The following is a 27605-nucleotide window of genomic DNA, read 5'->3' on the forward strand; positions in this document are numbered from 1 at the left end:
TGCTAACTTACATCCTATGACCGTATGCACATGACAAAGAAAATCACAGTGAACTGCCTCTCTAATTTTAAAGTTCCTTTTTAGATTTAGAGAAGAGAAAGTATTGTGACATTCATATTTAGCTTTCTGATTTGGGGTCTGATTAATACTTGCTGTTTGTTTTCCTAACATTTCTTAATATGTAGTTTATTATTTAATTCATTTCAGTGTGTCATTAAGGTGATTATAGTTTTTTTTTAGATTTTTCTAGATTTGTAACAAATTATAGAACATAGTTATTACAGAGGTGTTTTTAAAATATTTCAAATGCATTTAAGCCATGTTAAATCTTATTTTTTTTCAATTACATCATGTAGATTGTTAAATCACTTAAAGGTAATTAAATTCAAAGTGTTTTCCATAGCATTCTGGTAGTAGTATACTCACCAAATGTTGCATGAAGAAGTGATATAATACTTCTGAAGGTTTAGAAATTTGGCAATTCAAGGAATTAGCATACCATAGTGTAGATAGTAAATTATGTTTCTTATAGTTACAGATTTTTATATTATTAGAACTTACAATAATTTTATATTAATTTGAAATACATTGTTGGTAGGTATGAAGATCTCACCAGGGTGTTGTTAAGGTGGTTTATAATCAGTTACTGGAAATTTAACTTAAAATTCAAGATGTGATCCAGTTGTTACTTAAAACTATAAGAAATGGTAAGATGGTGTTTCCAATTTGAAATGAACCAGACCCAAAGTACACTGAAAATGTTGGTATTTAGCATGGGGATAGGAAGACACTAGATTTGCTTTTCAAATTCTGTGATCATCTCATCCTACTTAGCAACAGAGTAGCAATTACAAGTCTTCCAAGTTCTAAAGTGTTTGATATTGAATTAATATATACAATGTATTAGTTTCTTTCTGTAGATTATTCTTTGCCATTCAACCTGTGTTTTCTAGATTTTGAGACATGAAAATTATGTGACTCCTGAAATGAGGTAGGAAATAAATAGCCTGGAGAATGAGGCTCCTTAGGAAAGTAGATTGCTTTAAAATGTATTCTAACACAGCTCTAGCTTTTAAAGCTAGACAAAAACTTTTAAAAATTAGTCTTTGTACTTTGAAACTGTGGTTGAAGTACTTTGTGGGGTTTTTTAAAATTTTATTTGTTTTTTTTGTTAGATACTTGAATTTGTTGATTCTCTGTTCTAATTAGTCTGAACGATTTTGTACTATAATTGACAAAGTTTCATTTGAAGTTTTATTGTCTAATTTCATAATTATCATGTATTCAAATCTTTAAGATGCAGCAGTTAAATAACATGGATGATGTATGCTACGAAAGTGTTTTGAAACAAGTAAAGGCTGGACACCAGGTACACTGAGCTTATATTGTCTTTAAGAAATGCTTAATAAAAAACTGTAGATTTTTCAATCTTTATTTTTTCTGAATTCTGACTTTTTTATTTCCTAATTGTTTTAGTTTAATTGATAGCTATATGAATCATGTAAATATTCCTAAGTGATTGATATCCTGATCTTGATATGTCCAGGTATTTTGTTTGCCATTTTATGTAAGTATTTAAGAAAAAGGTTGGCCATTACGTTTCTGTTTCTTTTAATCGTTTTAAACAGCACAACCTCAAAACTCAATTCTATTCGTATTTTTAAATATTGTTAAGGTTTTCATGATGGTATTTTTACTGTTATCATTAAGTATATTTGAAATTTATTTAATAAACTTTGTATTGTCCAATCGTGTTTGGAAGTTGAGCTGTTCAGATCTGGGATGTAGCTCAATGGTAGATCAGTGTATTTGAGACACTGAGGTCCATCCCTGGCCAGTGGTGGTGAAGAGAAAAGATTTAAGTAGTCTTTTTATTATTATTATTTTATTATTATTATTATTATTAACATCCCCATAGTACCAAAATTCTTTAAGGAAAAAGTGGAATGATAAAACAACTTATAAAAATTTTGGTTTTCTATTTTGGTTGTTGTTGAGGCTGATCTTCAGGAAAGATTGATTGATTTAATTTGGCTGATTGTTTTTAGAGGCATGTTTCTCTGTTTAGTCCTGCTGGCCTCATGCTCAACTTCCTGTGTGTTGGGATTTTGGGTTTGTCCACCCATACCCAGCTGTGTTATTTTCCTAGAATAGTGTAATTTATTTATTTAGATAGTACATGTCTTTTGTGATTTGTGAGCTGTTTTTTTTTCTGACTCTTTGCAATTTTTATTTTTTAAGAGTTTTACCATATCTATTCAATGACTGATAATTTCATTAGACAGCAGAAAATCATTGCTAAAAATCTGCGTTGAAGAAATACTTTACTAAGTTTTCAAAATACCCTAATGGCTCTACTCTTAGCGTTTCATGATTTTAAAAGTTGCAGAAAATTGATGGTTTTTAAGATTATAATGTAATGACAACATACCTGTCTTTTCTTTCTTCCCTCCAACCCTTCCCATTAATTCCTCCTTGCTTGTTTTCAAAGCTGTCACATCTTTTTTCATTAGCTATTATTACATGCATTTATGTATATGTACATATATAAGTTCTCCCAAGTCTGTGTAATGTTACTTTTGTGTACATTTTCAGATAATCAGTTGGTATGCTGTTTTCTGGGGAAAACTTCTTCTCTCACTCTCAGCTTTCCTGATATGTCAGTAGTTTTTATGTAGTGTTGTTGCCTCGTAGGCTTTTCCCTGTCCACTTTTGTGTGTCTATTTGTGGTATATTTGTTCAGCTCATGTGTAGGCAGCCTTGATGATGAGACTTTATGGATGTGGCTTCTGATGTTATCAGGAGATAATCTCATAGCAAAATCCTTGGTTCCTCTGGCTCTTAGAATCTTTCTTCCCTGTCTTCTGAAATGTTTCCTGAGCCGTAGGTGCTGTAATGTTTTGTAGATGTTTAGATGTATCCATTGGTGTTAGGCTCTACAGTTCTGCTGTTTTGATTGACTGTGGTGTTCAGCAGTTATCTTGGTCTGTTTAAAAAAGAATAACATAGTTTTGTGTACAGAAGAATCTTTTTCCCAGAGGCTGAATCATAACACATCTTCTATATATGAGATGAGTCAAAACTAATCTGGACCTGAGATCAATATCAGCCAGTGAACACCCTTAGAGCATGTTGTCTTTCTTAAAGAATGAGTGTCAAAATTTGTTTTTCTATTCAACTTAATAGAATGAAGTCTTGAGAACTTTCATTTGATTGTTTAAACTTAGTTCATTCATTTTATTTGGGGGTCTTCATTTCTTTATTCATTGCCTTTTTTTGCTTTGTATTATTTTTGAGACAAAGTCTCATGTGTATCTTAGGATGCCTTTGTATTTCTGATTCTCCTTGCTACTACCTCTCAAGTGCTGAATCACAGGTATTGCCTTGCCATTCCTAGGGATCTAACCCAGGGTTACCTACATGTGAGACAAATCACTCCTTGGACTGAACTGCATCCTCACTTCTCTATTTTTAACTATTAAAGTGTATTTTTATGACTGCTACTTTTAATTGGAAAACCGAGAAGCCCTGATTACTTTAAATTAGTGCTTTTTGTATCTTTTTATTAAAACCTGAAAATAATAAAACATCTTACATTTATTAAATTCACATAGTATGTAATGTGATATATACTGTTCCACGTAGTTGACACATGAAAATGACGTCCTGGGCAAAAAAGTAATACATTGGGGTACTCTTGTCATTTGATGTGTTAACTATTCTGAGTCTACAGCTAGTTAGAGCTGTGAATTAGCAAAATTTTTACATGGGAGCTTTTAATTGTGTTTGGCTGTTTTTCCAACACAAGATAACCTTTATCAATATATGGTAGACTTCAGTATAAATAAAATGTTCAACTTTTTTAAATAATAGAATTAGAAATATAAATATATTACTGTGAAATATACAGTTTATATGCACTAAGGAGCAAGCCAGCGAAGGGGTAGTCTTCCACTATGATTTCAGCCTTAATTGCTACGCTGACTTTCCTCAGTGATAGACTGTGGGTATGAAGCATAAGTCAGATAAACCCATCCCTCCTCACATTGCTGTTGTTCATAGTCTTGTATCAACAGCAACCGAGATAAAACTAGAACATGCTTTTACCCTAGAATTAAAGAAATTAATGTTTTTTTAAAAAATATATATATATATATATATATATATATATATCAATTACTGGCCAGGTAATTGGTACAGTCTTTCCTTGACATCTTTGCAGGTTCTAGACATCAGTTCCAACAGATAGCAGAATCAAAAGGTTTTCAAGGCTTTAATTTAAAATAGCATTGCTATTTGCATATAACTTACGGACATCTTCCACACACTTAAATTTTCTCTAGATTTCTTACAGTATCTATTGCATGATAATCTCTGTAAATAATTGTTCTATATTGCTTACAGAATAAAGCTAAGGGAGAAAGACTATGTATTCATTGCAGCTAGAAAGTTTTTTTGGGGGTTGCAATTGTTAAAAATATCTCTTATAATCAGTTTGTTAAATCTGATATACAGAACTCTTGAATAGGAATCACAGATCATTTTGCAATGAGGCTGATTGTATTTTCTACACTATTATGGAACACAGGAGTGCTTCTCATTAGAACAAATCATTTTGTGGGGTTCAAAGAGTACAGTGGACATTTTATTTTAGGGAGGTGGATAGATGTTGACTGGAGATGTGTAGACAGTACAGATGAAATCTTACTACCAACTACATTTTTTCACTGTAAATTCACTTAATACTTTATTTCTCAAAGAAAAAGTTCCTGAGGACAGGCTCATATGCTAGTAATGGTGCCTAGTTAGGAGGAAAAGACTTGGCTGAGATACCCAAGGCAGCCATCAGGTTATCAGGTGCTGTTGATTCTAAAACACAAGGAACCTAGGAATTGAGGCTGTACACTGTGAAGAGAGACACTGGACACAAGGATTACCTATTCACCTTTGTGAATATATGAAATCTAAATTGCTTTTTACACTGGTATCTAGGCTGAATTGTTCTATGGTGATTGTGTTAAAGTGCAGCTGCTGTTTGAAGACAAACGTTGATATCTGCAATCGTGTCTAGATCTCTGCTGCCTCCCCTCCAACAAGAATTAGAACGGGATAGCTATGACCCTGTATGCAGCTGGCCTCTAGGAGCAGGTTTAGGATCTATGCTCACAGTACCTGGTTTTGAATGATTAGCAATGACTCATTTATTATGCTTTCCTTGAGTTTTATTTTTAATATGTACATATTTTATGTATTTCTTATTTATTTCATAATATTGGCATAGTTTACTAGTATTTTATCATCTTAATATAGCAATAATCATAAATATTTACCACTCGAATGTTTTCTTTTCATATCTTTGTGAGAGTATATATACATGTATGCATATGTGTTCACATGAGTATGGGCAGGTGCAGATGTGAGTGTGCACACATGGGAGGAATTCTAAGGCTGATGTCAAAATTTTTCCTCATCCTCTCTTTTATCTTACTCTTTGAGGCAGGGCCTCTAAATCAGTCAAAACTCTCAGAAGAGGCTGTTGTCAGCTTGATTGGTGGATCCCATCTCATCTGAGACTAGAATTACAGGTGGGCTACCATGCTTAGCTCAGTATTTATCTGGGTTCTAGGAATTTAAACTATTGGTCCTCTTCCTTACCAAACAAGTGACTTAATTGCCAGGCCATCTAGCTAGCTTCTACTAGTCTTTACTTGCTACTTTTCTACTTAAATTTTTATTAATTTATTCCCTAAAATGGAATCAGAAGAAATGCTACAATTTATCATCTTGTATGGATCCTGGGTTTTCCAAATAAATAGAAACATTTTGTGGTAATGACAGACCTGAGAGTGTAAAAGATTCAGAAACTTAAAAACTAATGAAATTTCTTTTAAGTAATGTTGATAATATAGTTTGATGTAAGGTTGTGACCTAACTTTTTTGCCACTTAATTCTTTTCAATTTTATGGCATATAAGACAAAGTGGTATTATAAGAATGATTTGTTTTTCTTTTGTTTGGCAAGTATTTTCTCCTCATGCATTTGCTTACTGTAATTTTAGGCTTTGGTTTGGATATGCACTCACTTTTACTAAAAAAATGCTTCCTCTCCAAATTTTTTGTTTCAACCTGTGACCTTGCAGTCCTTTGGCATGTATACATTCGTGTATATATTATACTTACACATTCTGTTCATCTTATGGCCTTAAATTCCCTATATTTTTTTCCTGATCTTTTTAATCTGTTGTATTTTAATTGTTGAAAAATATGACAGGCCCATAAATAGAAATAATGACATTAAATGTATGTTCTGCCTAAACGTCTTCAATCTATATATTTTTTATTATGTTTTGTGCAGTGTGCTTATAGATTTTTGTTCAGTAGGCTAGATCATACTGAGAAAGATTTGCTGTGACATGTATTGTCATAATGCAGTTGTCATAAATGCAGTTTGATTGTGATTTTCTCGTCCTTGTAGACAGTATGTTATTAGTGGTGTGGGGAAGACCAGAAATAGGAATGCACTGGAACTTTTCCCGTTGGTTGACATTTGCCTTTGAGTCAGTGCTTTCATATTATAAACATTCTCCTGGGAAGATTATAGGTTCTTACATTAAACCAGTCATAATACAGCTCAGAGTTCTTTTGTAACATAACTAGAGAGCTCCATTCTTCTCTCCTGTGTTTTCTATACTATGTGAATACCAATGGGCAAAGTGCCTGAAGCAGATCTTTCATTTTATCTGTCTTCTAAAAGGATCTGTCCATTTAATTCTTGTGTTTATAAGTTAATCTGTGATAATTTAACTTGAGAAGTGGCAGCATTCTGCTGAATGCCACTGCAATGTGGTTCACTGACAGTTGCACTGTGGGTATTTAGAAGGCAAGGTTTTTATTTTTGAAGCTGGAGTTGGCAATTTCTGTAAGTTCATCAATATTTGATTCCATTACAGTGCTTGGCTTGTCATTTTAGTCTCTCATACTGCAACTTGTGTAGGAATTTATTTTTAAGGGCTTTCAGTCCTCAAAGTTTCTTTTTTCTTTAAATACATGAGTTTGTATACATCTGTCTGAAAAAATGAAGAATATATAGTTCAACCTTTTCTAAAAAGTGGACAGACACATTAATTCTACCCACTTCTGCTGACTGAAAAGTATAACTTCATGTGCTTTTTTTTTTCTGAGAGACTTTCTACCTAAAACTTTTATTGTGCATATAAGCATAATAAGCTATACGGCTATGGATTTATTTATGGTCAGTACTACTTAGCTAGTTATATTGTGAGATTTGTTCCTGGAACTCTGACAGATCTAACTACATATGAACACATTATCATTTAACAGCCAGCTACTTATTCAATGAATATGCCTTTCTTTGTTAGTAGGGAAAGATCTAATTTTAAGTAAAAAAAGACCTATTTTCCCTTTAAATATAACTTATCAGTTATTATGCAGTAGTAATAAATATGTAAGCCAGCCTTTTCTAGTCTAAGATAACTAGTTGAAGTTCCCAGTGTCTATCTCATGCCTCCTGCATTTCCTAGTTTAAGGCAATAGTGAGAAACAAACAAAACACATTTCACTGAATAGGTCTAACTTGATTTGTTTCCTTTCTGTGAGATTGTCTGGTGGTTTGATTTCTCAGTACTTTGATTTTATTAGAGCAGGTACTTTTCAGATCAGTAATAAGATTGAAACTGAGGCTGGTTTTTTTTTTTTTTAAGGTTGGTGATTCTTAGGCTACAAAGAGGTGTTCTGCTAAATAATTAACATTTTCTTCTTAAATTTTTCTGTTTGAGTAAATTAGAAAAGAGAAGTCCCCCGTTTAGAAGCCGTGCTGATACTCTCTGTCCATGCTTTATTCTATGGGTTTCAGTACCCCAGTCATCTAAATATGTGCATTCATGTACTTAATAGACTTTATGTGTAGCTGTGCCTTAAAAGCATTGACAATGGTAGGAGACAGTTGTGTTCCACTCAGGCATGTGTGCTGACAGATGGAGAAAACCTTTTCCCGTTGATTTTCAACATTCCTACTCTGCAGGACTTCAAGCTCTTCATGGCTACTGGGAAATTAAAAGTTGGCGATTCAGCCTTTAATTTTGATCCATCTGCTCAAACTAATGAGACGTCTCATTTGTAAGCTTTTCTTTGTGTTACCAAATGCAAGTAGAGCTTTATCATTCCTCCTAATAATTCACCTCCTCCTGTGTAACTTGCAGAATGGGAAAATAATTCATGCCTTAATTCTTTTGAGATTTTCTTTTTGTACAAACTTTGTTATAATGATAGGAAGACAATTTACGAACTTTCTCCCAATTACAATATATTTGATAAGTGACATTTTCTCATCAAGTTCCAAAAATAAAATCATATCCTTATTTAGTAGCTTCTTATCCAAAAATCTACCTCCTATTTGACAAAAGGAAAGACTTTGTTAAATACGACCCAAGAACTTTAGCCTTGTGTTAAAACTAAACACCAGTCGTTATTTATTATATATATGCATCATATTTTCTTTTCCTTCATTGTTTACAACTGCTTTTATTTTGAGTTAATTTAAAAAAATCTCTTAAAATTAAAATTGATTCCCAACACTTGGGAGGCAGAGGTAGGTGGATTTCTGAGTTTGAGAGCTTGAAGCTAGCGTGGTCTATTAGACTCTGAGTTTCAGGACAGCCAGGGCTACACACAGAAACAACCCTGTCTCGAAAAACCAAATAACAAAAAAAATTAAAATTGATGAATAACTAGATGAATTTTCTGTCTGAAAGGAATGATGTGTGTGTGTGTGTGTGTGTGTGTGTGTGTGTGTGTGTACGTACCTGTGACTACAGAGGTTGGCATCAGGTTTCTTTCTTAGTTGTTCTTACTATATTTTTTGAGACCTTAGAGTTACAGATTTAGCTAGGTTTGCTGTCCGGTCAGTTCTCCGCCTATGTAACTTTTAAAAGGGAAAATAATTGATAATTTCACATCAATCCAACACTGCTTAACCCGAGCTGGGATTATAGAAGTATTCAGCTGTGCCTTGCCTGGCTTTTTACATGGGTCTGAAGATCAGAACTTAGGCTCTCCTACCTACACAATTCATGGAGCTACCTTTTTAGTCCTTGTTGCTTAACATTGTTTCTCAGGTTTATTCATACATAATCAAAACAAATTCCATGTGCTGACTTTCATGATGGAAATTAACAATGACTGACTTCTTTTGCCTATGAAATCATTTATTCTCCGTATGCAAGCATCTCTGATTCCTTTTGACTTTCTGTCATGTTAAATCATTTAAGATGATTTACTTGTGTATGACTTTGGATGCTGCTTTCTTTGTTTACCCTGACCTCATGAGGTGTTATTTTGAAGGCATATATAGGTAATCCTCTTAAAGATACTTTTCATTTTATGAATATTAAAGATATTTCTCCTTAATCTTTACTACAAAAGATGATAGTTTGAAAAAAAACAAATGTCTAGCTTTGAACTGTAAGAAAATCTACATGAAGCTTTTCCTAGACCTCTACTTTGGAACTCTACCCCATCTCCAGTTCTGTTGAATCTTACATAAAATTTAAATTTACTTATTTTTCAGTTTGTAAATAAGTTTGTAGGACTTATAGAGTCTGTATTTTGGTTTTTAATTAGCATTACAATAATTTGCTTAGAACCTTTTCTGTCTATAAGCTAAGTATTTCTTAACATTTCTGTATGTAAACACTATATTAAATAGTTTATAATTTATTACATATACTTAAATAAATGGTATTCTTGTCCAAAATTGAGGACAAGCAATTATTAAGCTTATTAGTTTCCCTATTATGTCATTAATTTTACAGTCCTTACATAGACTTAATAGTGAAGACTTTGGAATTAAAAGTTGCAAACACATTAGCTTTCCATTTGGATCAAATGCTAGATGATTTAGAATTGAGATCAATATTTAATTAATATGAAGGCCAACAGAATATCAGCACTATAAAAAATGTCTAGTGTATAATTATGAAAATTTACTGGTTATACTTTATTAGTTACATTTTAAACCTTGCACTTTATTCTTGAAGAGCAGTGATTTTTTTTTTCTAGTACAGTCCTTACTATACAAACCCTGTCAGCACATAAAGGTTTCTTTTTAATACTGAAAAATGCTTGTGATTAGCCAAGATAAATGGAAGAATAAGACCCATTTTACTAATTTTCGCTAGGTACAGTGCTGTGCATTCACCAGTCTTGATGGTGAATGCACCTTCCTCTGTGGTAGTGACAAAATGTCTTTTGACTCTCATCCTAGAAAATGTGTAAAAATTCTGTTTTATTAACATAAACTTCCAAACTGAAGTCTTCAAAGGAGATTGTTTGTAAATGTCCTCTTTTATTTTTTATCGTGAAAATTTTTATATGTCCATTTTGCTTTGAACAGTTACTTGAAGAGCAGTTGCTCTTAGCCCCCAATAACCAAAACAGTGGTGGACGGTAAGATTGGTTTTTGAGATGAAAACATTACCTGGATAATGGTGCTTAGTGTCTGTTTTTATCCTACCAAACTGATGATTAAAAAAAAAAAGCAAAACAAAACAACAACGAAACAGAAAACCTGGTAACGAACATTGTCACATGTTCTTATCAACAGGAAATTTTACGTTGGTTAAGGTATTCTGCTTTTCACCCTTCCAAAGATCATTGCTGGTGGTGATTACCAGAGTTTTATCATAAGTCCTACGTGGGTTTTTTTTTTTTTTTTTTTTGAGGGAAGGGAGTTGTTGCTGTGTTGTTGTTGATTTAGTTTGTTTTGTATAGTCAAAATTTTCTAGTGACCACGAAAGTAAGAGATTATGTGTAAAGGTTTTGCTTGTCTGTTTTGATAAAGGTTTTCTTGCAGTTTAGACTGTCTTTGAATGCTGTGTTAATCAGAGTTCTCTAGAGTCACAGAACTTAGGGAGTGAATTTCAAATATGTATACAGAGAGAGATTCATTCTATAAGTTCTGTAACTTGGATGGATGGATGGATGGATGGATGGATGGATGGATGAATGGACGGTCGGACAGACGGTTGGATGGATAACTTGGATGGATGGATGGAGAGACAGATGGACGGACAGATAGCTAGATAAAGGTGTTTGTTAAAAGGACTTACAGGCTGCAGTCCAACTAATTTAACGATGGGTAGCTATGAATGGAAAGTCTAAGAATCTAGTCCCACAAGGCTGAGTATTTCAACTGTTTTTCTGTATATTCTAGAATCCCAAAGAAGGAGGCTCGAATGCCAGGTAAGGAATAGATGGACTAACAAAGGTGAGGGCAAGCAAGCGAATAGTAAAAGCTTCCTTTTCTATCCTTATATAGACCTCTAGCCATAGGCCTGGCCTCAGGATTTGGATTATGGGTGTGTGTCTTCTCACCTTAAGATCCAAATTAAAATGCCTGTGTCTTCTATGCTTAAGATGTGGGTCAAAGTTATGTGTCTTCCTACTTCAACAATGCTGACTAATGATGCAAACTAAACAGCAATTTCTCACATGTGTGCCTTTCATTTCTGGATAATTAGTTCTTTCCAGATACAGTAAAGTTGACATGCAAGAGTAGGTTTCAAAAATACCCAGTGTGGGCAGCCTTAAATGTCTTATTCTCTGCCTTCATCTCCCAAATTCTAGGAATGCAGGTGTGCACCACCACACTGTTTGTGTGGTTTTAGGCATCAAACCCAGGAAGGACTCCATGCTTGCTATGGAAGCACTGTATCAACTGAGCTACATTCACAGAACAACACAGATTTCAGAAGTGGAACTACCTACAGATGTGTTTTGTTTCTTCTGATGTGTGTAGGGAGGAGCATGTGGGTGTGGGAGGTTTGTGTATGTACCTGAATGTGCATGTGAAGCATGAAGTTGGCATCAGGAATCATCCGCAGTTTCCCTCCACTCTATTCCTTGAGGCAGAATCTCTTAGTTGAACCCAGATCTGGCTAATCTGACATTACAGCTTGTTCTGGTAATGTGCTGTTTTGACTTCCAAACCATAGGAGTTAGAAACAGTGGTTCTAGGAAGCCAAGCTAGGGTCTTTACACTTGCTCAGCAGGGTTTTTAACCATTAATCTCTCCAGCTTAGAATTTTGATTTTATGTTTTGTTTTGTCTTTGTTTCCAAGAAAGGTTTTCTTTGTGTAGCCCTGGCTGTCCTGGATCTAGCTCTGGAGACTAGGCTGGCCTTGAACGCTCAGATATCCTGCCTGAGATGTCTCCTGAGTGGTGGGATTAAAGACATGTGCCAGTACTCCTCAGCTCTGATATTATATTTCTGAAACTCTAATTATATTGTTCATATTAGTCTTAATATCCTGATCTTCAATGCTGTCCTGCTCTGATTTTATAGTTTAGAAACATTTATTACACTGCTCATATTAGTCCTAATATCCTGGTATTCAAGTGATCCTGTGCCAGCCTCATGAGAAGCTGAAAATGCAGAAGTGTGCCACCATGCTTAGCTGACTTTTTTTCCTGGCCCTTATGATCCAGATTGTTTTTCTCCTTCTGAACTGTCTTCATTTTGTTTGTTTCTCTTTCATATCTTTTCTAATGGGCTCACTCCTAGACCCTTTTAACTCAGCATTTTCTGTGCTTTCATCATATCTCAGTTCTGACCATTCTAAAAGTAACTCAGTTTACTTATATTTTCCACACAAACCTTTATTCTGAGCTCTAGGCTCATGTGACCCTGTATTGCGTCTCCCCCTGAATATCTCAATGGAATTTGTCTGTACCAGATTTATGATCTCTTCCGTAAATCCAAGGTATTTTTATTCCTTAGACTATTGAAAGACAGGATTATAAATTTAATTCCATAGGTTAAAACATAAAAATCATCCATATCTCTACCTTAATATCTCACCGATGCCTGTTTATTTTCTAAGAATCTCTAAGACCCACCCATTTCTCTCCATCCCCTTTCCTCATACACGTTCGCACATGATCCTAGCAATCATTAGTTATTCCAGGACTGTATAGACAGTTTTACAGTTATTCTTCATATGCCTGTTCTGACCCTTTTCTAGTTTTCCTACATTCTGAAGCTCTCTCAGAGCTCATGAGACAATAAAATATCTGTATGTCCCGCTTAAATGCTTTATTATTTATACTTACTGTCATTTCACCTAGTCCTTTCTGTCAGAAATGTTAACTTATCCTATTTCTCTGAATTTAAGATATCATCTGACATAGCTTCTTTATAATAATTAACAGTTGTACCATAGGTAATTTTATGTTATTATCTCTTTCTTTTATTTCCATTACTTAAGCTCTTGAGTAATTTTTTAATGCTTTTAGCAGTTTACATTTTAGAAAGTAGAGGTTTTCACTTTTTCAAAATATAGCTTACAAGAATACTCTATTATTCTCTTGAAATTTTATATATAGCAATTTCTTAATAAACCGTAGTGTCTTTTTTGCATAAAGAGTACTTTTTATAGGGAGTAATAGTATTAGATTTTCTTCAATGCTAGTAATATCATTGTCTGATGATTAATACTTTGCTATAACAGGCAAGTAAGTGTACTGATATGAAAAGAAAGACTAGCAAGTCCTGCTCCCTTTATGTGACTCACCCAGCACTTTTCCCATGAGGTGCATTCAGTTATCTTCAAAGATATACACGTATATCCATGTGGAAGGCATTTATTCATTGAGAGGCTTTTTGTCCTTTTTCTTTCCCATGTATATGTGTGTGTGGTATGCATTCATGTATGTATGTATGCTGTTATCCCCGATTTTGCAGTTTCACACAGGTTCTTTGCATTGAGACAGTTCTTACCACTGTCCTTTTGATGTGTACTTTCTATGCATCTTGACAGTGTTTAAATATGTACAAAGAAGGAAAAGTAGCTTATTTGTATTTGTTTTAATTTTTAGGTTTATAATGATTTAATTGATTTGGATAAAATATTTCTGCCTCAGAAATCAAATATATTAGTTTATAGAAGCCTGGAATAATTAATTCAATAAAGCTGACTGAGAATGTATATCTTCTCACCTAATTAGAAATACAAATTCTAGGGGCAGGAGAGATGGCTCAGTGGTTAAAAACACTGACTTCTCTTCCGGAGATCTCAGGTTCTAATCTCTGCAAACATATGGTGGCTCACAACCATTTCTAATGGGATCTGATGCCCTCTTCTTCTGTGTCTGAGGACAGCAACAGTGTAATCATATACATAAAATGAATAAATAAATCTTAAAACAAGGAGACAGACAGACAGACAAGGTTACCTTTTAGTAAAGATCCATTATAAATTTATTATTTGAGAAAATTATGTTTGAATGTTTAAGAATCATGGTGACATTTTTTTGTAAAGATAAAAAGAAACATATTCAAAGAGGTCTTAGAAATTCATTTTGTTTCGTTATTTTCTTGAAATCAGAACAGCTTTTATAATGTTGCAATATAATGGGCTTCTAAATCCAGTGTAAAAAAGATATTGTTATCAAATAGCTCTCTAATGAATTATATTTACATAAGTAAACATATATTTACATAAGTAATAGTTGGTTTTGCTTAATTTGTTGTACACAATAGATATTGTTGTCAGTAACAAAGTTGATGAAATTTGGATGTTTTGGAGATCAGTAAAATATTTTTTTCTTTATGATGCTATTTTATAACAACAAAGGCTTCACAATTCTGTTTATTATCCTCTATTGTATTGACCTAGGTTGAGCAATGAATTAAATATGTTGAAGCTTATTCCATGGAAGCAAATTAGAAGGTATTTTAGATTAGATCTTACTTTTCAAATTTTAGTTATATTTGGTGTCTTTTATAAAGCCATGAGTAAGTTTTTTTTTATGAGAGAGGGTCTTCATTAAATTAACCATTATAAGTAGATTAGATTCACTATGTAACCTTTGAAACCCCCCTCATGGTTGTCTCTAGGAACTATGATAATGTAATATATGAAAACTGAAATTCTAAAAGGAGATTTATTTCCAAATTTGCATTTCTTTGAAGTGGTGAGAACCTTTTGCTTTCTATCTTGATGAATTCCAGACTTTTTCACATATATTGAGTAATATAATATCTATCTTTTCATGCCTGATTAATTTTAATTTCCCCTGTTGTAGCATATATAATAACTTGTGGCATGTAGATGCAGTTTTGTTTATATGTTTATGAGTTGATGGACACAAGTATTATACCTCTGGGCCATTATTGAAGAAGCTTTGAAAACATTTGCATCTAAATATCTATTGGGATATTTTTACTTCTTTTGCATATTTACCTAGGAAGGAAATACAATTTATGGTAATTATGTTTAACATATCAAGAAATGCATAGGCTTTTGACAAAAACTGTGCCTGTTTATATTTTCTATAGCAGTGTGAGAGCTTTCATGACACACGAGGTTAAACAGAATAGTGCAGTTCTAATTAGACCTGGAAATTTTTCCATGTTTCTTGTAAAAGTACAGCTATTCCAGTTTCTAAGAAATAGCTTTTGATCTCATCTCCAAACCCAAGAAATGCTACAAAGCATCTTTCATTACTTATTGGCCATTTGTACAGTATACCATCTTCCAGAAATGGTTTTTCAGTACCTTTAAGCCCAATTGAGTTTTCATCGCTATGTCTTATAACTGTTACCACACACATGACTTGCAAATATGTCTGTCATTCTGCGGGCTCTCCTTTCACTCATTTGATGGTTCTTTTGATGCACAGAGTTAGTAACTTACTGTCCCAATTTTTTATTTCTGTTGTATTATTTGCTTTTATTATATTTAGGAAAGTAGTGATAAATTTCAGAACATGGAGGATTGCTTTTTTTTTTCTGTTTTCCTCTATGAGTTGTATAGGTTTAGCTTTTAAATTTAGGTCTTTTTTCATCTCAGATATTTTTTAAATAGTACAAGGTAAGAATCCCGTTTTGCAGTTTTGCATGTAGCCTTAGTTTTCCTGGCACTATTGAAGAGAATATTGTTTTTTCTTCATGGAAACATCCAAGCAAATGGCAGCTATTGTCTGTCATCATCATCAGAAGTAATATTATGAGTATTGAGTGCATCAGAGTTAGCATAACAAAACCCAGTCAAGCTATACATGGACTAATGCTTCACACATATAGAGAATAAGCAGAGGAATTTAACTTTAGTAGTGGTTCCATTGCCAGTCATCCATTGCCAGTCTTTCATTGCTAGTAAATCTGTCACCGTTGTTGATGTTGGATATTTAATGATCTTTACTCATCCCTTTTGTGTTGTATGAAAAGTATGTCTTCCAATGAAAAAATGGCTAAAGTAGTAGGTATGGCTAGGTATCTTGACAGACATAGTTAAACAAAACAAGGCACTTCAAATTGGGATAGAAAAAAGAAATAGATTCCTAGACAAAATCCCAACATAGGCTTTGTAAACTCTTTTGGTAGGAAGTACACCATAATGAAAGCCCATTCTTATGTTGCTACCTGGAGGCCAAAAGACTATATAGACAAAGTTGTCTTTCTCAAGAAAATGCTAATCTGTCAAAAAAATAACTATCTGGGAGCCTGAGGAATGCCTTGATGGTTAAAGTGCTTGCTGCATATACATTTGCACCTGAACTCTGATTCCTAGAATCCATTAAAAAGCTGCAGGAAGAACTGTATGTCACACCAGCACTGTGGAGTGGGAGTGCAGAGACAAGCAGACCCATGAGACTAGCCAGAACAGTGAGCTGCAGGTTGTTAGAGACCCTGTCTCATTCATAAATAAATACATACATACATAAATACGTAAATAAATGCATAAATAAGAGAAACAGTTGAGGCTGAGATCAATTGTTGACCTTTGGCCTCCATCTGTGCATCCAGAGGCACACAGATTCACACATAAACATACATACACAAAGATGTGTGTTTATTTTGTTAGCTTTCATTCTTATCCTATTTATATTTCTATCTTCATGCCCAGTAACCACGTCTATTATCATGTAGTAAGTTTCAAAGTCAGGAAAGGGGACTCTGCCTACTTTGTATTTTGGGCTTTTTTGTTTATTTTGTTTAGGTTTATTTTGTTTTTGCCAAAATGAAATTCTATACGAGTTTAGAGAGAGTTTTTCTTTTTCTACAAAAGAAAAATACTTTTGGAATTTTGATAGCAATTATATTGGATTTATATTGCTTTAGGTAGTATTATTTTAAAATTTTTGTCTGAAAATTTTTGGACATAGGATATCATCTCCATTTAAGTATTTTTCAATTTTAGCAGGATTTTTTTGAAAATAATTTTAAATGTGCAAATCTGTTGGGGTTAAATTTTATATAACATATAAAAATACGTTCCTAGAAATTTTATTCTTTTATTCTTTTATTATTCTTTTATTTGTTTTAGATTCTATGGGATTAGTTGTTTAATTTCTGCTTATCTTGTTCTTTTTGTAGAACTACAACTAATTTTATGTGCAGGGTGTGTGTGTGTGTGTGTGTGTTTGTGCGTGTGTGCATGCATGTGCATACAGATGTGTATGTTGCTAGATAAAGCGTTTTTCCTGAGGTGAAAAGTCACTTTTTTTCCCCCTAAATAGAAGACTATTTTCGCTGTAAACAAAGATCTGTCTTCCTCTTTTAAATTTTGAATGATATTTACATACTTTTCTTATATTTTGTTTTAACCAGAATGTCCAGGTAATGTGTTGGCTTCATTTAATGGAAGTATATTCCTTTGTCTTTTTCTCAGTCTTGGAGGAAATTTTTCAGCATTCACCACTGAGATAATGCTAAACATTTTTCATGTTTTGCTTTTACTGTGTTTTGCCAGTAAGTTGAGGAAATTCTTCATGAAAGAGTGTTAAGTTTTATCAAGTGCTTTTTATTGTTTTGTTTTTAACATCAACTTAGATAATCATGTAGTTTTGTTCCTTTTATTAATGTTGTCTATTGCATTGGTAGACTTTCATGTGTTAGTCACCTTTATATTCTGAAACAAATTCTACTTGGTCTAGATAAACAAACCTAATTTTTCTTAATTTATTGTGTTAGTATAGTGTGCACAGCTTTTTACCATAAATTAAAAATAGACAGTAATAGTATCTGTGGATAAGAGCGTCTTTCCACTTCAAGTTTACATATTATATTTGTAGTCTCTTTAGGTTTTTTTTAATTTAGAGCAATTCTTCAACATTACGTTTTTTTTATTTGACCTTACTGTTATAAGAGATCTGTCATGAGAATAGGCTTTATACTTCAGAAAGCTCCTTCCATGCCCTGTCCACTCTTTGCTTCCTGTTTGTGGATCAGTATGGAGCTATCAGATTTTGCTGCATTGCCGTTCCTGCCTGCCTGCTGCCATGCTCCCTGCCATATGGTGATGGACTTTGAGATCCCTCAAAGAACTGTTAAGCCCAAATAAACCCTTCTTTTATAAGTGGCTTTTTTCATAGCAATACAAAAGTAACTAATACAAAGTGTCACCCACCTTGTTTTAAGATGTCTTAACTAGCCTGTAACTAGCCAAGTAACTAGCACAGATGGCCAGTGAGCCCTAGGATCTGCCTATGGCTTTGAAAGTACTAAAACTTTTCAAATGATTATTTAACCATTTTATATGTAAACATACCATTAAAACATGGGAAGGCATGGGATTGTTGAATTTTTAACATTTTGTTTAAAAACACAGTTTTGAATAGTTCATTTTTACCAGAAGCGTCCCTTTTATAATTTACTTTTAGAATTATCCAAGGTTATCAAAAATGCCAGCACTAACGTTGTTTCCGCTTGTTTGCTGAAGTAGAAAGTGGGAAAGCTACAACATGTTTTCAAGGAGAGAAGACAAATTTGTATTTATCCAGTCCATTTCAGTTGCTTTGTTTTATGGGTTTTTTTTTTCTTGTTTTGCTTTTATTTTGTGGTTTGTTATTTTGTTTTCTCTTTGTGTATTGAGCTCTAGCAAAAGACTTTGTGGGAGGGATGAATTTTACAAGCAAAAATGTTTTAAAACTTTCTAGACTCAATAGGACAGTTGCATATAGGACCTCAGAGAGATTATGACATTATTTAGAAGACCCATGCAAACTCAAGACACACTAAACTTCTACACAGGGTGTGGGAGGTGGACATGAAAGCACACCTGTAAGTTGGGATCTGTCGTCAATTGGTAGCTGCTGAGAGAAGACAAATTAGAGTTCTTTAAGGCTGTGGCCCTTGATAGGTCAACCAGATTTCAGGGAAGGCCCTACTCTCAAAGAGTATTGTAGAGCACAGATTGCGTTTTAAAGAAAAAACATGAGATCAGAACATGGCGAGAGGTGAGGAGGGAAGTGTGAATCTGAGAAGAGTTGTGAGAGATAGGAATATGATCAAAGTATATTGTATGAAATTTCACATAATGAAAATATCTAAAAGAATGTTTTAATACTATTGTCTTGTAGCTTTCACTGGTATAGTTAGTAGTTTCTATCCTGTGGTGATACTACGTGAACAGTGGACTAAACTTTTCATATAAAATTAGAATTTGATCTATTTCTCTTATATTTTTTCTCTCTCTAAAAAACCAACAAAACTAAAAAAAAATAAAGGGGAAACAAACAAACACAAAGTATTAATAGAACATCATACTATTTTGTTATAGAAGTTTTAGAACACGTTTGTCAAACAGTATTTGCAGACTGGAATGCAAAGTCAGTTCACACTTCAGTAAGCGTTAGAACTGAGACCAAAACTTTGTTTTTCTCACTTTATTGCTTTGTGGAATTTTTCCCACTACACAACTCAGCCTTTTGTTTAACCGTATATTACCTTGAAACAATGAGAGAGTTCAATGATACACTTATAAAACACAAACTGAAAAATCTGTGGCCCTTGGAAAGATCGATAGCATTGGTATTATGTTACATAACAGATTTTTAATGCTATTATTTATAAAAGTGTATGATCTTTCATATGTTAATTTTTAAAAATGGATACCATTGAAAGCCTTTTATTTTTGAAGGTATATGCATGTATGCATATGTGTGTGTGAGTGTCTCCAAATTGTCTAGAGAAGGGCATCAGATCCCCTGGAACTAGCTACAGACAATTGTGAGCTGCCCAAAGTGGGTACTACGAAGAGAATCTGATCTTGGGAAGAGAAGCAAGATTTCTTAACAATTGAGCCATTTCTCTATTCCTATTTATATACTTTCTGAATTTTCTAGTTATTTCTTTGCTTGAATTTAAGAAGAGTGTCTTCCTTGAATGTATATGTTTGTATTTAAGGAATAAAACTCACCTAGAGACAGGCCATGGAAACCCTGAATAGAACAGCTTGGAGAGCTGGATTCAGGAGGCTACTCAGTGGAAAGCTGATAGTGTTCAAACATTGAAAGTGAGATTCCTTTCTTGTTATCTCCAAGAACTGCATTAGCATTGGTACCAATGAGTAGTTCCTATAGGGGTGAATATAATGAGAACTTATGTGCAATAATACTAAGCCTTTTCCTACAAATGTAATACTACATTTTAAGTTCAAGCTTCTTCCTAGTATTTAGAAAAACTTATCACTTATACTTATTATATCTCTACAGCAGCTTTGCAAATAACTACACTTAGCCATATTACAAATACACATTGATGTAGCATAAAAGTGGTGTCATACTTCAAGTACATTATGCTTCTTCATCAGTTAATAGAAAAAGCAAGTGCTTATGTTGTTTAGATTAATCTCACATTAAATAAAGAGTTGGCAGGTCTATTTAGATTGCCAAGTATTTTCAAAAATATTTCTTCATTAATGGTGTGAAATAATTATGAGAAATAAATTTACCTTCTTGATTATAACATTTATGTACATTGTAAAACACCTAAAGATACTGGGGATATTGCTCAGTAGTTAAAATGCTACCTCCACAAGCAAGCATTAAGACAAGAGTTTCAATACCTTGAACCCACATAATGCTAAGTGGGCATAGCAATCTGTATGTTACGCTTACCTCAAAGGGTACACATAGTGGGTTTGCAAAGCAAGGTGCTAAGCAAGATACCTGTTTCAATGAGTTATGTGTTTAATTGAGGTCCCTGCTTCAACAGATAATATAAAGGAATGATCACTTCCTGACATCAACCTCAAACCTTCACATGGTTGTATGCACATACACATGCACGCATGCACACACACAAATTAAAAAATAAAATACTAAGAAAAAATCTAATAATCCTTTAAGTCACTTTTAATTTCTAAAATATACTTTAATATATCACATATAAAACATGAATAAAATGAATTAGTAAAAAGAACATGGAGTACGTTTTGTTAGCCAAGTACTCTTAGATATAGGGCCTACTCTGGAGTATGGTTAATATACCCAATGTTATTCAATTGGAGAAAACTGATTTTCTCTTTCACAACAGGTATCAGTTGCAAATCGCTTCTTGACTAGTGATTGTACTTTGTTCCTACTTATTCTTCTCTTTGTTGGAATTTTGTCTGGTTTGAATTTGTGAATGCTGTTACAGTCTTTGTAAGTACATCACCCCTGTTGTCTCTGGAAGAAGCTGTTTTCTTGGAGTCATCCAGCACTTCGGCTGTTACAATCTTTCTGCCTCATCTTTTACATAAATAGCTGAGCCTTGAGGGAAAGGGTATCATACAGACATCCTACTTTGTTTCTAGTTCTTCAAAGTCTCTCACTCTCTGCTTGTTCTTCATTTGTGGGTCTTTTATAAGCCTTGACTATAGGAAGAAGCTACTCTGGTTGAATAATGATGAATGATTGGTATAACTATATATCCTTAGGGATCACTTTGTTGTATATTTACTTAGAATAATAGTAGCTTTTCCCCTGGGTCCTTGACATACTGTCTCAGGTTCTTGACCACATTAATAGTATTCTGTATGGATTATATGTCATAGAACAGGCCTTAAATCAAGTAAAAAGTAACTGGTTACTCTCATAACATGTATGCCATCATTGCACTAGTGGGTATATCTTCTAGGCAGGATGTTTTTATACCTTGCAAGGTTTGTAGCATATATAGTACCTTTCAGCTGCATGAACACTTAGTCAATAAGGATGAAGCTGCTAGTTGGATATCAACTCAGTTTCTTCATTTGTGAAGATAAAAGTAAGTGGTGTCTTCAGCCATGGGTTCTTTCTGTCAGGTGCAGAGGGTAACTGACAGCATTGTCAATAGCCTGTAATGTTATGTTGGGAGAGGAGTCTATGAGATGCCTTTAGGCAATGACTTAACAGATGTAACTGATTCCTGGCTCTGGAGGTTTTACTAATAGTGTATGTATACAGTTGGAGCATTGTCTCCTTCATTATATAGTATTACACTTAATACCTTTGATATATATGTATTTTATATTTGTGTATGAAAAAGGTTCTATAGTAGGTTTCCATATGGGTTTTCAAAAGATACGTAGTGTTAGTTGTTCTCCCCATATACCCTGCTTCCCCATTCTTTTCCCCATTTAATCCTTCTATTTTGTTTTTCCTTTTCCCTTTGTGTACTATATTCTGTTTCTCATTCCTTGGAAGATCCCCTCATTCGTCCTGGTCCATTACTAGCAACTCAGTAAAACACAAATCTAAAGCTAAAGGCTGCCATCCACATAAAAACATAAAATGTTTGCCTTTCTAAGTCTGGGTTATCTTACTTAAGATGATTGTTTCTAGCTCTTCATTTACCTGCAATTTTATAATTTTATCTTTCTTAGTAATTGAATAATATTCTATTGTGTAAGTATACCACATTTTTATTAACTATTATGAGTTGGTAGACATCTAGGCTGTTTTTTTAGTGCTAGGATTTCAAGGGTGAGTCGCTAGACACAGCTTAATAATAGGTGATAGGCACATCCTTCCTCTTCTCTATTGATTTCCATTACTGCCAAACGTGTGCAGATTGTCTGTGTTCATCCACCTTTATTACCAGTGTTTGTTATTGTTGTTGTTGTTTCAAGAGCAGTAAACCTCAGTGGGTAGGGTGATACTTCAGTGCAATTTATTTTGTTATTTCCTCAGTGACTAATGATAGTTGAATCATTTTGTGGTGTTCTTTATATTTCTTCTTTTAGAACTGTCTATTTCAGTTACTTAGTAGTAAAGTAGTACATAATCTCGTGGTCTTCACTCGGGAAACAGCCATTTAATATTTCCTTCCATTCTACACTGGATCTCTACTCTCTATTTGTTGTCTCCTTCACTGCATATATTTTTATCTAATGTCATACAACATCCTGTTTCTCTTTGTTTTTGAAAGCTTACATAGTTCTTTAGTATCTCTTAAATTGCTAGTATAATGCTTCCAGTTTTGCCATTTTTTTGTTGCAAGTTTGCTATGGCAGTTTGATGTCTTTTGTATTTCAGTATGAAGTTTAGAATATTTTTTCTGGTTCTGGAAAAAAAAGCCCTGTTATTTTACTAAGGATTGTATTGAACTCTTAGTCACTTTGAGTAATGTAGACATTTCAATATTGAAAATTTTAACTGTAACGTATCTGAGGTGGAAAAACATTGAAGAATAAAGAATTATCTTTTGCACAGTTTTGAGATTATGTAGGCATGGGTATTTCTGTGTCTTTGGACTATGTTTAGTAGGAATTGTTATTTCTGATGCTGTGGTATGGCAGAAGTGGTATGTGGATGGTAAATCAAGTGTTTACCTCATGTAGGCTGGGAAACAAAAAGAAAAGAGACAAGACTGGAGTTCTGCTTTCCCCCTGTGAGGTCTACTTATGTCCTAACAGTTCCACTAGTCCCACCTCTCCCATGTTGGTCAGCATGCAGCAGTACCAAGCTGTACGCTGATCCCTAAATCTTAGGTTTTTGGGGAAATGTTTAAGGTCAAAACTATAGCATTTTACTCCAGGCTTAAGTCTTTTACCTCCATCACCATGTAAAAGGGTTCTATCTGACTACAATATACTATGTAATGTTTAACCATTCCAGCATTGTTCAAAAGTCCATGTCCAAATTCTTTTTCTACTTCCAGGGAAAATTCAGTTGTCCATACTTGTAAAAATAAAAGCAGTAAGTTATAACCCCAGAATATAATCATAAACATTCCCATATAAAAGTCAAGGAACAGAAAAATATGGAGGACTGAGACTATGATACAAATCATATCAATTTTTCATATAGACAGATGACCTTTCTTAAATTTGGATGTGAGTTAAAAGTATAATGAATGATGCTTTCGAAAGAGAAATGTACAAGCTGCACTCCAAGTTTTACCGAGTACATTCATTAGCATATAAATCACTTCATGGATCTATAATGAATAAGGCATGTTGCTGAATTTTAACTTGCCCTTATCCTATATTTTTTTTCAATTAAATGTTGGTTAATTCAGAAATTGGAGATTTTCTTTTGAAACTTTAATAATAATTTTTATTTGATGGTTTCCAGACTACTATTAAGTTTCTTTGTAAAAAAAATTGAAATGTTAAATAACTTTCTTTTCTTCATTTTAGGTGATGGTATTTGTACACGCTCGCAATGCCACTGTGAGGACAGCTATGTCTCTAATAGAGAGAGCAAAAAACAGTGGCCAGATTTCCTGCTTCCTACCTACCCAAGGACCAGAGTATGGACATGCATTAAAACAGGTGAGTGCCAGGAGACATAGGAACCAGTACACATGATGTTCCTGGTACATAGGTCTCAATGGAAAATGTATAATCTGAGCCGTTAATGTTACAGAGTCACTAACTTCTGAGACTTAATCTTTTTACACATTTTTAAGTTAACATATTTCCTTAGTTAGGGTTTCATTTGCTGTGACTGAAACACTGTGACCAAAAAACAAGTTAGAGAGAAAAGAGTTTATTCAGCTTACACTTCCATATTGCTGTTTGACACCAAAGGAAGTCAGGACAGGAACTCAAACTAGGCAGGAGCTGATGAAGAATCCACGGAGTGGAGCTGCTTACTGAATTGCTTCCCCTCACTTACTCAGATTGCTTTCTTAAAGAACCCAGGACCATCCCAGGGATAGAATCAGCCACAATGGGCTGGGCCCTTCCTCATTAATCACTAATTAAGAAAATGCCTTATAATCTCTTGTGGAGGCCTTTTATCAATTAATAATAGATTCCCTCCTTTCAGATAACTCTAGGATGTGTGTCAAGTTGACAAAACACTAGCTATTACTCATATAAAGTAAAGGGTTTCATTGGGATATTTTCCTACACATAAGTACCTTGTTCTTATTCATCTTCTTTTAACTAATGTTTTTTGATTTTGATTTTGGTTTTTTTGCTGGTTGGATTTTGGTTTGATTGATTATTTTTTGTTTTCTTTGTTTTTGTTTTTTGAGGCATTGTCTCAATCTTTTAAAGGGTCTGAATGAATAATATATCCGTTTATCATTTCTATGACTGAAATGTTTAATTCTACCTTTTAAAATATAGTTTGGTTATAAAATGAGTTTCCATTTATAAAATATTTTAACAGTTTATCAGTTTATTATTTTAAAATTTGATAAATTACAATTTAACTTTCTCTCTTTTAGCTTCTAAAGTTAACATTGCCAAATATACCCTACCTAAATATCAGACCATTAGGAATGTAAAGGGATCCTGAGAATAATGTCTTTCAGCTCGTTTTATTTGCAAAGGACTTTCAAATAGTGAGTTCATTTGCATCCTTGTTAGCAAAACAAAGCCTCCGGCTGCCAGATCAAAATCTGCTTGCAATCCAAATTACTGTGTCCCCTTTACAATTTAAAAGATACTTCTCTAAGTGATTTGAATAACAACAGTATCTTATGACATTTTTTAGCAAGACTTTCTTAAATATTTCAATTTACTGACAATTTTGATCAAGATTAGGCAAACCATTGCCTTGTGGTCAAGCACAGCCATGATTCTTAAAAAAAAAAATTTTTAAGCACAACCAGTACTGTCCCTTTATTATTTATGGCTGTTTTTCTTTGCTATTGTAGACTGGGTAGGTATAATAGAGACTAAATACCTTTGTTCCTTCCATAAGATTTCGATTGGCACAGAGTAATTATGTCCAAATGTATTTGTGACGAGATTTAACAGACTGTTTGCTTAATGGTTGCAAACTTACAAGCCTAATGCAATGCCTTAGTATATTCCTTAGTCAGGAGTATCTAAAGGAGCAGAACTGATACATTGAATGTACATATACATATACATATACATATACATATACATATACATATACATATAGGGGGAGTGGGGAAGAGAGAGAGAAATAGCATTTATTAGATTGACTTGTTGAACGGATAGAATGTCTCTCTTTATATATATTTATTAGAATTGTTTATAGGCTGTGGTCTAACTAATCTACCAATAACTATCTAACAAAATCAGTCCAAATGGCTGGATGTCTCAGCTAGTTTTCAGTGTATACTACTTCTTTGTTAAGAAGTAGGCTTTAATGCTAATGAAGGAATGGACTTGCTAGGGAAGTAAGGGCAAGGACAAAGCAAAGAGAGAGCCAGCTGCCTTCTTCCACATCCTTTATATAGACTGCCAGTTGAAGGTGTGGCCGCTATTAAAGGTGTATCTTCACATCTCAAAAGATCTAGATTAAAGTTGTATTTTGCCACCTTAAAGATCTGGATTAGATGTGGGCCTTCCTATTTATAATTATTTACTTCAGAAAAACCCCTTACAGGTGAACTGAGCAACTTGGGTTTTTCTGAATTCAATGTTGACAACTAAGAGTAGCCATCATACTTAGTGAACATATCTCACGTTTTCCACTTTAGTGACATATTTCACATAGTACTGCCTTAGTGAACATACCTCACAAGTACTGCCTTAGTCAAGGATATGTTGCCATTCTGACAATGTGGATGTTACCATTGACTTTTAAAGTTTTAAATTTTAACTCCAATCACCTGACACTTGTTTTATACATCAGATTGTCCTTCAGTTTTGAGCTACAGAATGTATTCAAAAATTTTTATATCTTTTTATGATACTCTGCTATATAGCGTTTATTTTGTAGTTTGGGTTTTTTTTTTTTTTGTCATTTATCAGTCATGAACTTGTGAGAATCTTTGAAAGGCATCTTGCTATTTGTAAGTCCTGTTTTATTTCCTTAGAAATAAAAATCAACTCAATTGTGATTAAAAGCCAAGCCTTGAGAGCCACCCTGTGTACTTGTGGCTTCTTCCCAAATCTCAGTCCTTAGAGCTGCTTCTCTTGTAGATATTTCATGCTTATTATTTAGTAGCTATTTTATGGAGTGGTTGCTAGTGCCAGACATTCTATTACCTTTTTGTCCAGTCCTCATGCCAGAGTGATGTAGGCTTATACTATTCCTAGCCTTTGAAATATGTCTGTAAGAAATTCATATAGCATGAAACATTCTTATAGCAGTTACAGTTGTTCACAGGTTCCTATTCTGAAAAAGAAATAATATTGAGAATTTGAAAGTTTACTGTAGTGAAATAGATACAGGTAAGTAAATGGGCACATCTTTAGTCACTTTTAAGTAGTTTTGTGATGTTAGTATTTTCAGCTTAACCCAATTGTTGGGTTTTTTTTTCCAAGAATGAATACCTTTATTTATTATTTATTTCAAGGCACATTGCCTTGTGTGCTGCTATTACTCCTTCATGTATTTGGTTGTAGGTACACCAAAATTACTTTGTACTTTCAGTCCTAAAAGAAAAAGAAACATAAGTGCTTT

General features: G+C 33.7%; 1 protein-coding gene across 2 annotated transcripts in view; it reads left to right on the forward strand.

The window, feature by feature from the left end:
• The window catches only part of Ascc3 (activating signal cointegrator 1 complex subunit 3), a 266934-nt gene that overhangs the window by 77228 nt on the left and 162101 nt on the right, over positions 1-27605 (forward strand). For both annotated transcript variants that reach the window (XM_028773626.1, XM_028773627.1), the window contains exons 13-14: positions 1298-1369; positions 24407-24541. In XM_028773626.1, the coding sequence (XP_028629459.1) occupies positions 1298-1369; positions 24407-24541 (207 nt within the window). The remainder of the gene's footprint in view (positions 1-1297; positions 1370-24406; positions 24542-27605) is intronic.

This window comes from Grammomys surdaster, unplaced genomic scaffold (assembly GCF_004785775.1).
Source record: "Grammomys surdaster isolate TR1022 unplaced genomic scaffold, NIH_TR_1.0 232, whole genome shotgun sequence".
Lineage (NCBI taxonomy): Eukaryota > Metazoa > Chordata > Mammalia > Rodentia > Muridae > Grammomys > Grammomys surdaster.